Source organism: Camelus dromedarius, chromosome 23 (genome assembly GCF_036321535.1).
Source record: "Camelus dromedarius isolate mCamDro1 chromosome 23, mCamDro1.pat, whole genome shotgun sequence".
Classification (NCBI taxonomy): domain Eukaryota; kingdom Metazoa; phylum Chordata; class Mammalia; order Artiodactyla; family Camelidae; genus Camelus; species Camelus dromedarius.
The window spans coordinates 3967408-3979123 of NC_087458.1; the positions used below are offsets into that span (position 1 = coordinate 3967408).

Sequence of the window (11716 nt, forward strand, 5' to 3'; positions counted from 1 at the left end):
GGAGCGACGGCCGCCTCCGAACCCGGCTGCGACCCCCTCGGCTTCGCCCGCCACCCCACCCCCGAGCCGTCGGCGGGCGCCGGGCGGCGGTGGCCAAGGCCCGCCGCCGCGGGGTGGGTGGCCCTGGAGAGCCGGGGGTTCGGGGTGGGCTGCCCCGACCCGGGGGCCGCCGAGGGGCGCGGGCTGGGCGCGTGGCGGGCGGGCGGGCTGGCGGGCGGAGCGGGGGCGGGGCGGGGGCGGAGCCCCGGCCGGAGGCGGCAGTGTCCGGAGCGCGGCTCACGGGCCGCAGTGGCCGCCGCGGAGAGAGGCTGTCTCGAGAGAGCGCCCGGGTGCAGAGGGGTTAACGGGCCGCCGGGGCCGCGCAGAGCAGGTACAGACCCTCCCTGGGATCCCCGGCCCCGGCCGCCCTCTCTCCCAGGTCCCGTTAGACCACCCGCCCTGCGCATCCGCGCCGCCCCGGTTCCCTGCGCCCTGCGGTCTTGCCCCAGCCACGACCCCGGCCCCAGCTCTTACAGCCTTAGAAGATCTTCCAGTCCCTGGGGTCGAATTCCTGGGGAGGGGGTTCTGATCCCTTGGAACTCTGGCCCCATCACCCAGGCGGAGAATCAGCCAAAATTCCTACTAAGTCACATAGTAAAGTTGGAAAACATACCCAGGACCTCCCGGCACGCGCCCGGCGCCTCCTGCCCTCTTCCTCTTCTAGCAGGGTGCTCCTGGAGGAAGTGTTCTCCCCCACCCCCCACCGCCCCCGTCACCCTCCTCGGTCCTGGAGTTGGGGGACAGTGATTCTGGGAGGCATGCAGGTGGGTGCCCTTGATCCTGCTCAGTCTGCCGACTCTAAAGGAAGGACACCTGTTGGGATGGGCCTCCAGGACGCAGGAGGGCACCAGGAGGACCAAGGAGTTTTCACCCAGGATAGGGATTCTCCCGCCAGCCCTGAAACTTGCGGTCCAGCTCCCTGCCCCCTGCACCACTCATTCCCCAGAGGTGGGTCCCTCTAGGGGTCAAGGGGTTACCTCTGCCCAAGTCTCTCCTCCTCGATCTTCACTGGCCAGTGTGGAGGTGTGGCCAGGAGGAGCCCAGGTTTGTCCAGGCCAGTGTCAGCCTGGCCCAAGAGTGACCACTTCTGACCTCTCCTTTCCTTACCCTGGGCAGTGAGACACACCAGATGAGGAACATGAAAAGGGGTGAAAAGCACAAATGTGTGCCTGTTTCCACAGTGGGGAGGGTGTCGGCCCCCTGCCCAGCTGTGCAGGGGGTGGTGTGGGACTTTTCCAGAGAGGGAGCCAGGCCTGGCCCTGGCCCCAGGAGCTCACGTCACCCCACCCCCCACCCATCACTTCTCCAGGGAACTGCCAAAGCCAAACCCAGCTCAGGACAGGATTATGTGTACTGGGTAGACCCATGGAGAGAGACAGCAAGATACAGACCAGGGGTAGCAGAGAGAAGCAGAGGCAGAGAGGGAGTGGAGAGGGGACCCAGCGGCAACTTCTTGTCTGCCTTTGGGCAGACAGTGACCATCATCCTCTCTTTCCTTTCAAACTCCAATAACAGAGTCAGGCAGAGGGCTGAAGGTTTGGGTGGAACAATGGCCCTTCTCTGGAGCCCCTACCCGTCCCCCTATCAGGGTGGAGTGGCTGACCTCAGTGGACAGCCCAGCCAGGAGAGGAGCAGCCATCAGCAAGCCCTTCCCAACCCCAAGGAGCTGAGGAGACGCTGAGGCTCAGGCTCAACCACCGTGATCCCTCCCTCCTTCAGCATCCCAAGTCCTGAGGTCCCAGGGAGGGGAGTGGGGCTGAGAGTTGCCACCCCCAAGCACATTCCTGCCCTTCCCTCTGTCATTTTCCTGCCTCTGAGCTGGCCCACCTCGGCATTAGCTCCTTGGATTCCTCTCCCGGGTGCCTTTCAGATCCAACAGAAACATTTTTTTTTTTCCTGGAAAGCAGAACTAAGAGCAGCATGAGGACTAGGGGTGGAAAGGGCTCATCGTGAGCAGGAAGGAGCTGGGGGGCAAGGGGGAGCGGTGGGAGAGTCAGGCTGAGACCAGGAGAGGGTTCCAAGCTCTGCTTCCCTGATGATGAAGGCTAGACTTCAGGATGGACTTCCCAGCTCTTGAGAAGATAGACCCATGTGTGACTGGGGAGCAACGGCATCTCTAGCTGCATCTCCCCTTTCTGGTTCCCCAGCCCATCGGAGTCTCGCCTGAAGTAAGCTCTCAATGATCCAATGCTGGACCCTGGCCCCTAGGGGGAGGTTAAATCTCAGTGGGAAAAATCACCTGCTTCTCTAGAGATTAAACCATCAGCCATTTTAGTTTATCCCTTGGCTGAAAATTTTGAGGCAAGGATGTGCCTGTGTGTTCCAGAAGGAGGTTCTCTAAGAAGGAAAGAAACAGCTGGGAGGCAGGTAGGAAACAGAAAGCCTAGGGGGCTTCCTGTCAGCTCCTCAGACGGGTTGGGGGGGAGTGTCTGGCAAGTCCTCACTGAGTCTCCCTCCAGCTTTCCAGGACCTCTGGGAGGGCTGGAGGGGGAGCCAGATGAAAACTATCTTAAGAAAGATGTGTGTGCCTGAGCTGGCCTAGACACAGTCTGAAGTGAGGACTTGGAAGAGCTGAGAGGTTCCTACCACTGAGGGGAGGGGTCTGAGCCTGAGTCTGGAGGCTGAGGTCAGACCCCCCACCCTCCAGCCTGGGCAGATGGACAGAGCTGTTTTCCTTCTCCCTCTCACCCTTAGGATCTTAAAGGGGTGGGCCAGCCTTCCCCACCCCTCCATCCTCACTCTGAGATGTCCTTCTGAGGCGTCATCCCAACCCTCAGCTTTCTGGAGACTGGACCAGGCTTCTGTCCCTGCAGAGCGCACCCCCTTCCAAGCCCAGATGCCTGAGTAGAGTGTTTACTTCCGGTCCCCTCCTCCCTCACCCCGGGGCAATCAAGGGAGGAGCGATGGAGAAGTGGGCAGGCAGGTAAGCGATGGGGCGGCCTGGGTGAGTGATGACTCTGTCTCCATCTCTGGAAGTGAGGGAAAGATCTCTGGGTGGGGCTGGGGGGAGTGGTGAGTAATTTCTGCTTTCTGAGAAGCTGGCATGAGGACGTGGGGAGCCTGCTGGGGGTGAGGGTTGTTTTGGAACGCGTAACACTTCCTCTGGCTCCTGGCACCTTCACTCCTGCCTTTGGTTTGCAGGCTCTGGTTGTGTCTGGTGATGCTTCTGTCCCTCCCCGAGCTCTGCCTGGATCAGGAGGTGAGCCAGGGACTAGAGGCTCTGATCCCTTCACCTCCCCACTCCCCCACCCCCGCCCCGATCTCCAGACCATGACTCCATTTTCTTCAGCCTCTGATAAGCCGGGTGCCCTTTCTCTCACACGTGGCCCTTCCAGCCTCCCCAACACCCTACCTCCTTGCCAAATACCTTCAAGTCCCACCTCTGCTACTGAATGTAACAGCTGCCCCAGTAACAGCTGCCCCAAGCCTCAAGTTTTGGACTAGATACTGCACAGTTCCCTCGAAAATCATTCTAATTTTGCCTGAACTTTTTGTCTACTTAGGTGTTGTCTGGACACTCTCTTCAGGCATCCCCCGAGGAGAGCCAGGCCCCTGAGGGTGTCTGGGGTCCTTGGGACCAGTGGGCTTCTTGCTCCCAGCCCTGCGGGGTCGGGGTGCAGCGCAGGAGCCGGACCTGTCAGCTCCCTACAATTCAACTGCCCCTCCCACCCCGGCCCCCACGACATCCAGAAGCCCGGATCTTTCGGGGTCAGGGCCTCAGACCCCAGACCTCCCGGGAAACCCTTCCCCTGTACAAGCCACCGCCTCGGGGAAGGGGTGGCCCCCTTCGAGGTCCTGCTTCCCAGTTAGGGAGAGAGGAGGCCCAGGAGATTCAAGGAACCAGGAGGTGAGGGGTGGGGTAGGGGCGGGGCCTTGGGCAAGGGGCGGGACTTGGGATGAAGGAAAGGGGAGCCAAGGATCCAGGGCTTAGAAAGGCTTATCTTTGGTGCTAGGAAGTAGACAGGGGAGGCAGGGTCAGAGGTGGCCAGCGCTGTGACCCCTTGTCTGCAACACTTCCTCAGGTCCCGGGTTCGAGACCCCATCAAGCCAGGAATGTTTGGTTATGGGAGAGTGCCCTTTGCTTTGCCGCTCCATAGGAACCGCAGACATCCCAGGAGACCACCCAGATCTGAGCCCTTGAAGACCTCAGATCTTCCACCCCTGACTCCAAGAGCAGAGCCTTTCTCCGCAAACCACACCCCACCGACTGAGCTTCCTCCTACGGAAGCGTCTGCCCACACCCTGTCCCCCTCAGCAGAGCCCTCAAGTCCCGAAGCTGCTCAGGCAGAGGTGCCGCCTAGAACCAGGGCTGCCCCTACACGGCTGCACCCCAGCGCCCAGGCCTCTGGCACTGAGCCCTCCGGGTCCCCCCCAGCCCCAGGAGAAGGCGGCTCCTTTCACGTGTCCTCTCAGCCACGAAGACCAAGTTCCCAGGGCTGGGCCAGCCCCCGGCTGGCAGAGAGACCCCCTGATCCCTTCCTTTCTGCCCCTCGGAGCCGAGGGCAGCAGAGCCGGGAGCACTGGAGACCTGGGGGGAGTCTTCACGGGTCCCTGATGGAGCCCGCCCCTCCCCACCCAGATGGCTGGTTGCCTCTGCTGAGGGCTGGCCCCCACTCCAGCTCCCTGTGGAGCCTCTTCGCTCCCAGTAGCCCTGTCCCAAGATGTTCCGGGGAGAGTGAGCAGCTGAGAGCCTGCATCCAAGCGGTGAGTTCTTTCTTGGACACTGGTCCCTCTCCGGACTTCCAACAATGCTTCCCTGACCCTGAGTCTGGGTCCTCAGTCTGTCGGATCTGGACCCGAGGGAGAAGGGCCTTGGCACCCCACCTCCTCAGAAGCTCTTCTGCAGACCTGCCCTTCCTCCCTTCCCCCCAAATCCAGCCCTGACCCACACCCCCATTTTCCTCCCCAGCTTTGACTCCTCTGTATCCCCCACCTCAGCCCTGCCCCCCTGAGCAGCCAGACCCCCGGGCCCTGCAGTGTGCAGCCTTTGACTCCCAGGAGTTCATGGGCCAGCTGTACCAATGGGAGCCCTTCACGGAAGGTGAGGTTTCTAGCCTGTTCCCCAGACAAGGGGGCTTAGGGTTGGGGGGTGATGGGGAGGGAGACATCCAGCCCCTCTTTGTCTCCTCTGTAGGCCCTTGTACTTCTCCTGTGTCATATTTTCTTTCTTATTTCCCAGGGCTGGCGTAAAGAGACAGAACAGGCCCTGAAAGGGAAGGGGGTTTCAGGCAGGGCCCCCAGCTGTCAGGTGGTAGTGGAAGATCAGCAGAGGGCCAGGCTGGGAGAGGGATGTATCCAGAGGTGCCCTGGGCTGACTTCCTCTGGGAAGAAGTCCGTTGTAGGAATTGAGATAGACAAGACAGGAGAGGGGCGCGGTCAGAGAGATCCTGTCCCGCGATGACAGCCGTGGGGGGGTGCGCCGTGGATCCTGGGTGGTGGTGTGTCACTTTCTCCCAGGTTACTACCGTTTGATTTTAGCCCCGTGTCACCTTGATACCAAGACAACCCCTCATGGGCTCTGAACTCACATGAACATGGTTTCAAGTATCTCTCCTTTCTCAGAGTTCCCACCCCCTTTTATGATCTCAGTCACCTCTTTGACGCCACCCAACTTCTGTGTGACCTTCAAACTAACCTTTCAAAGGAAGAATTGCTATGTTCCCTCCAACCACAGTGATCTAGGCCACCCAGGATGCCCCATTGCTGATATAAGCCAAGCTCCTCTCAGGGCCCTGGGGTCTTTCCCAGTTACCCTTCCACCAGGGACCCCAGCTAACCACCCTTTTACCCTACCTCTTAGTTCAGGGTTCCCAACTCTGTGAGCTGAACTGTCGTCCCCGTGGCTTCCGCTTCTATGTCCGTCACACCGAAAAGGTCCAGGACGGGACCCTGTGTCAGCCTGGAGCCCTAGACCTCTGCGTGGCTGGACGCTGTCTGGTGAGGGGGAAGGGGTGCGCTTGCATATGTGCGTGCGCGCACACACACACACACACACACACACACACACACACACACACACAGTCTCCTTGCTCATGATCACACACACACACACACACACACACACACACACAGTCTCCTTGCTCATGATCACGACGACAAAATGCCAGATGGAGACTGCAAAAGGAAAGTTCTTACCTGCCAAGCAGTGAACTGCAAGAAGGAGCCCCTCAGGCCCATCCAAGCTTCCTGAGGCTGGCTGGGGGTGGTGGGGCTAATGAAGAACCAGTGTCACTTTTAGTGCAGAGGTCAAGAGCTGAAGTCTCCTAGGAGGACCAGGCGGGGCTTGTGAGGTGGTGTCTGGCTCTGGCAGCCCCTGCCTCACTCCACTTTCCCCCAGAGCCCTGGCTGCGATGGGATCCTCGGCTCTGGCAGGCGTCCAGATGGCTGTGGAGTCTGTGGGGGTGATGATTCTACCTGTCGCCTCGTCTCGGGGAACCTCACTGACCGGGGCGGCCCTCTGGGCTATCAGAAGATCCTGTTGATTCCTGCTGGAGCCTCACGGCTCCAGATTGCCCAGCTCCGGCCCAGCTCCAACTACCTTGGTAAATCCCCAGGCTTTCCATCCCACTCCTGGTCTGTTGGTTCTGCCCTTCACACCCCTATTAAGCACAGCAGACAGGCCACCGGGGGTGAAGTCAGAAGGAAGCTGGGAGAGCGAGGGGTATCTGGGGCTCTGTGCGGTTAGGGAAATGGGAAGTGGTGGGAGATGGGGACGGCATGACTAAGCTCGCGTGTCCTGATCTGCTGCCTCCAGCACTTCGAGGCCCTGGGGGCCGGTCCATCATCAACGGAAACTGGGCTGTGGATCCCCCTGGGTCCTACACAGCCGGTGGGACCGTATTCCGGTATAACCGTCCTCCTCGAGAGGAGGGCACCGGGGAGAGCCTGTCCGCCGAAGGCCCCACGACCCAGCCTGTGGATGTCTACGTGAGCCTGGGGCCTGGCCTGGGGAAGCTGCCCTGCTCAGGGGAGGCCTTTCCTCTGCGGGGAAAGCTGTGGGTCTCAAGATGGGTAGAAGGCTAGTGGATGCCCCCTGGCCACTTCCAAACATTCATTACCTTCTCATTTTCTCCCCAGATGATCTTTCAGGAGGAAAACCCAGGTGTTTTTTATCAGTACGTCATCTCTTCACCTCCTCCAAACCTTGAGAACCCCACCCCAGAGCCCCAGACCCCCCAACTCCAGCCTGGTAAGACTTTGATCCCCAGATCTAGAAGGAAGGGCAGGCTGAGGGGGGAGCGCAAGGCAGTGGGGATGCATCTGATTTGTCTACTCAACTCCCTGCACAGAGATTTTGAGGGTGGAGCCCCCACCTGCTTCAGCAGCCCGCCCTGCCCGGACCCCAGGCACCCTCCAGCGTCAGGTGCGGATCCCCCAGATGCCTGCCCCACCCCCTCCCAGGACACCCCTGGGGTCTCCGGTCGGATATTGGAAACGGGTGGGACACTCTGAATGCTCGGCATCCTGTGGAAAAGGTGAGACTTCGCACAGCAACCTGTATTCCTAGCACTCATAGCCCAAATTCCCATCTTGCCACCAATCCCATACTCTGGATCGTGGGTCCACACCTTGACTCTGCCAGATCAGACTTCAGTGCCCAGGACCCCACTGACATTGGACTTCGAGCCATCCCGCCTCTCCTGGCTTCCCTTTCATCCCCTTCAGGTGTTTGGCGCCCCATCTTCCTCTGCATTTCTCGTGAGTCAGGAGAGGAACTGGACGAACGCAGCTGTGCTGTGGGCACCAGGCCCCCAGCCTCCCAGGAACCCTGCCACGGCCCCCCGTGCCCACCATAGTGAGTGTGACCCACGGGCAGGGTGAGGGTCCTGGGAACACCGGGGAAGCGCATCCTCGCGCCCTTAGGATCTCACTTGGACTCTGCACTCAGTACAAGATCTCCCGGCTACAGAGAGATGTTATTCTATTAGAAAGGCTGACATTCCATAAACAGCAAGAAAATCCTGCCAACCTGAGCCCCACAAAGGATCCCAGACTCCAAATGCTAAATATGCCCACTCTTCTCTGAGGGGCCCTCACCCCCAGGCTGCCCTCCCTCTCCCCCAACATGGCAGCCCCCTACATCTGCTCTGTTTGGCCATCTGTCTCTTCCCTGCCCTGCCCACTCCCACAGCTGGGAGGCCGGCGAGTGGACATCCTGCAGCCGCTCCTGTGGCCCTGGCACCCAGCACCGTCAGCTACGCTGCCGCCAGGAGTTTGGGGGTGGCGGCTCCTCAGTGCCTCCCGAGCGCTGCGGACACCTCCCCCGGCCCAACATCACCCAGCCCTGCCAGCTGCGCCTCTGTGGCCACTGGGAGGTTCGTTCCCCCTGGAGCCAGGTGAGTGGAACTGAGCAAGGAGGTGCTCGGGTGGGGAGGGTCCTAGAGGAGAGGACACCAGTGAGCTAGAGCAGGGGTTTTACCAACTCTGTTTTAATCAGCAGGAACTTTTTACAAATGAGATCTCATATAGAACCTCCATCTGTCAGATAAGGGACTGAACCAGGGATTAGGGGCTCAGAGCACCATACTCAGCCTGCTTCTCAGCCCACAAAGCCCTGTAACAGCTGAGCCAGAGATCAAAGGCAGATCCTGGTTCCAAAGCCACAGGGCTGGATGCTGGGGGAAGCCTGGGAGGCCCAGACCCCGATGCCCCTTGTTCCCTCAGTGCTCTGTGCGGTGCGGCCGTGGCCAGAGGAGCCGCCAGGTCCGCTGTGTCGGCAACAACGGTGATGAAGTGAGCGAGCAGGAGTGCGCCTCAGGCCCCCCGCGGCCCCCCAGCCGAGAGGCCTGTGACATGGGGCCCTGCACCACGGCCTGGTTCCACAGTGACTGGAGCTCCAAGGTGGGTCCCACACCCCCTTAGCCAAATCCCACACCCCTGGTGCCCCTGACCCAGGACACCCTCTCGGAGCCTTTCTGACCCAGATCAATAAACATTCATTGAGCCTGTACCTGCTGTATGCGAGACAGCTGGGAACTAGGAGATAAGTGAGAAAAACTTCCATTAAAGTCCTGGACCCCTGGCCTGGCAAAGCTTCCCAGTATCTGGCTGGTACCCCAGGGGCACTCCCTAATGCCCAGGTCCAGGGAGTGTCTGTCCTCAGCTCCCTCCTCTTCCCCTACTTGTCACCAGCAGCCTCCCTTCACCCAGCCCTCTCTGCTTCTTGACAGTGCTCAGCCGAGTGTGGGACGGGGATCCAACGACGTTCTGTTGTCTGCCTGGGGAGTGGAGAGGCCCGTGGGGTGGGCCCAGAGGAATCAGGAGTCGGAACTGGTGAGCAGACCTGTGCCCCCGGAAGCCGCCCCCCTGACATGCGGGCCTGCAGCCTGGGGCCCTGTGAGATGACGTGGTGCTGGTACACGGGGCCCTGGGCCGAGGTGAGCTGAGGGCCTGGGAGGGGGCCTGCGGTGGGATTCCTTGTGGGGAGGTGGGAGTAATCTCTGTTCTCCCCTCCCTCCGCGTCAGTGCTCCTCCGAATGTGGCTCTGGCACTCGGCGCAGAGACATCATCTGTGTGTCCAAACTGGGGGCTGAGTTCAATGTGACTTCTCCTAGCAACTGTTCCCACCTGCCCAGGCCCCCCGCCCTGCAGCCCTGTCAGGGGCAGGACTGCCAGGACCGGTGGTTTTCTACACCCTGGAGCCCGGTGAGTCCCTGGCCCCCTTGCCTGGCTCAGCACGGACTCCCGGGGAGGGAGGGCTTCTCTCCTTGTTCCTCCCCCTGGGCCCCAGGCTAAGGCCAGCTGCAGTTTAACTTGTCCTGCCTCCTCACTTGGAGGACAGATGGGCCCTCTCCCTGTGGGGCTTCATAATGCTCTGGGAGAGCCCCCCCCACCTCCTTTCAGAGGAGAAGGCCTAGGTTCAGGAGGATCCCGGCCACAGCAAAGAGTTGATTTGATAGCTGGGGTCTCCCCAGTGTTCTCGCTCCTGCCAGGGAGGCGTGCAGACGAGGGAGGTCCAATGCCTGACCGCCAACCAGACCCTCAGCATACGATGCCCTCTTCACCTGCGGCCCTCCAGGAAACGATCCTGTAACAGCCAACCCTGCAGCCAGCGCCCTGGTAAAGAGCTCCGTCTCCCCAACCTCCAGTAGACTGGAGTTTGCTGAAGTGTGGGTGGAGATTAGAAAGGATGAGTGGGAGTGGGCAGCACACCTCCAGCGGGATAGATCTTGGTGCTGTCGTGTGCCCACTGGCCTCCTCTGTCCCCAGATGATCAATGCAAGGACAGCTCTCCACATTGCCCCCTGGTGGTGCAGGCCCGGCTCTGCGTCTACCCCTACTACACAGCCACCTGTTGCCGCTCTTGCGCCCATGTCCTGGAGCGGTCTCCGCCAGAGCCCGCCTGAAATGGGTCCGGGAGACCCTCTCCTCAAGGATTTCTCATGCCACCATCAGTCACCATCAATCAGCCTAACTTGTACCCTCTAGCTCTCCAGCCTGTCCTGGTCTCACTAGGGACGTCCCCCAGGGTGGTCGAGGGTGGTGAGATGACTGACAGTTACTGTGTGGTGGTGTGATGGTGTGTGCACCTGCCCCCAAATGTGTATCTGGGCCTGTGTGGATGTGTCTGCGCTCGGACATCTGTATCACTTCCCCAAAAGAAGTTAAACAGACAGAGAAGGAATGGAGAGGGGACGATGCCTGTTTCCCTGAGACTTCTAGGCTGAGAGGAAAGCAGGTTTGTAGCCTTTGGGGAATCCAAGCTACTCAGAGTCTGGCCTCTCCATCAGTCCCAACTTTGTGTCCTAAACCTCGTTTTTCCTGTTCAGGCCTCCCATCTTCTAAAGCACCCTTTTGTCTCTGAGCCCTTCTCCCCTTGCCTAGTCTCTCTATCCCTCCCTCTCATAGTTAGCTAGGGATGGGGGTCAGCCGTGGCCAATCCTGCCTTTCCCCAGGAAGAGACTATCCCTCCGGAGCAGGGACCCGCTGGGCAGAGGCTGGAAAACGGAAAGGTTAGAATAAGAAAGCCTAGCCCCTGCTCCCACTCCCCACCTCCTAAAATGGTTCCCAACTAATTTATTTTTTATTAAAGATGATTATGACAAATGAGAAACAGGCTCTTTATTGTCTTCATGGGAACTCAGCCATCCGGGCCACCTGAGCAAGCACTGTGAGGTCAGAATGAAGGGTGGGAAGGGAAACAGCACTTAGAGCCCAGGTGGAGAGAGTCTGGGCCCAGAAAGGCTAATGAGTGAGCGCCAGTCACCTGAGATCAGGAGCCTTGGTCAGGAGAGGATCCTGGCTGATTGCAGGCCCTGCAGGTTGGTCATCGACCACTAGAGGTCACCACTTCTCCCAGTTTAAGTATGGAGTTGAGCGCTTGGGTCTGGAGTGGAGGAAAACACTGCATGGCCTCTGGTGGATTTCTTGGTAGGGTGAGTCTGTAAATTTTCTTGGAATCTAGCAGCACTTACTTCCATTTGGGGCTGAGCTGGCTTTTCAGGGGTCCTTTTTCCTGTTCCCTCTCTTTGGCCCTGCCTTTCTGCCTTCCTCACCCTTTCTTCTATTACCCACTTCCCTATTAAGCTCTTGGTTTATTGCTTTTCATAGGGTGGGAGGAAAGGAAATGGTTTCCCCCACCCCTACCCCTTCCCTCAGCAGGAATGGCTGGAAGGGGGAGCCTGGCCTGGCTCTAGGGGACCCAGGGGTGGAGCCAAGGGTGGAGCCAAGGCAGTAC

General features: G+C 59.8%; 1 protein-coding gene across 4 annotated transcripts; it reads left to right on the forward strand.

The window, feature by feature from the left end:
* Positions 1-254: 254 nt before the first annotated feature.
* Positions 255-11092, forward strand: ADAMTSL4 (ADAMTS like 4). Of its 4 annotated transcripts, XM_064477727.1 has the most exons (19): positions 265-370; positions 2084-2207; positions 2734-2962; positions 3181-3238; positions 3543-3886; positions 4062-4743; positions 4978-5080; positions 5840-5976; positions 6377-6581; positions 6794-6966; positions 7117-7228; positions 7329-7514; positions 7705-7834; positions 8171-8375; positions 8704-8880; positions 9210-9416; positions 9505-9684; positions 9939-10098; positions 10249-11092. In XM_064477727.1, the coding sequence occupies exons 3-19, from the start codon at positions 2943-2945 to the stop codon at positions 10383-10385; spliced, it is 3216 nt and encodes a 1071-aa protein (XP_064333797.1). In that variant the 5' UTR covers positions 265-370; positions 2084-2207; positions 2734-2942; the 3' UTR covers positions 10386-11092. The 4 variants fall into 4 exon arrangements, with proteins under 4 accessions (XP_031292352.1, XP_031292354.1, XP_064333797.1 ...); XM_031436492.2 differs by lacking the exon at positions 2084-2207 and having other exon boundaries at positions 255-370; XM_031436494.2 differs by lacking the exon at positions 2084-2207 and having other exon boundaries at positions 255-370; positions 9954-10098.
* Positions 11093-11716: the final 624 nt, after the last annotated feature.

Bases quoted from the DNA above. Each gene is read 5' to 3' on its own strand.
- ADAMTSL4 (XM_031436492.2), top strand. From the start codon at position 2,943: ATGGAGAAGTGGGCAGGCAG. The intron at 3,239-3,542 runs GTGAGCCAGGGA...TTGTCTACTTAG, and splicing joins AGCTCTGCCTGGATCAGGAG to GTGTTGTCTGGACACTCTCT. The intron at 3,887-4,061 runs GTGAGGGGTGGG...ACACTTCCTCAG, and splicing joins GAGATTCAAGGAACCAGGAG to GTCCCGGGTTCGAGACCCCA.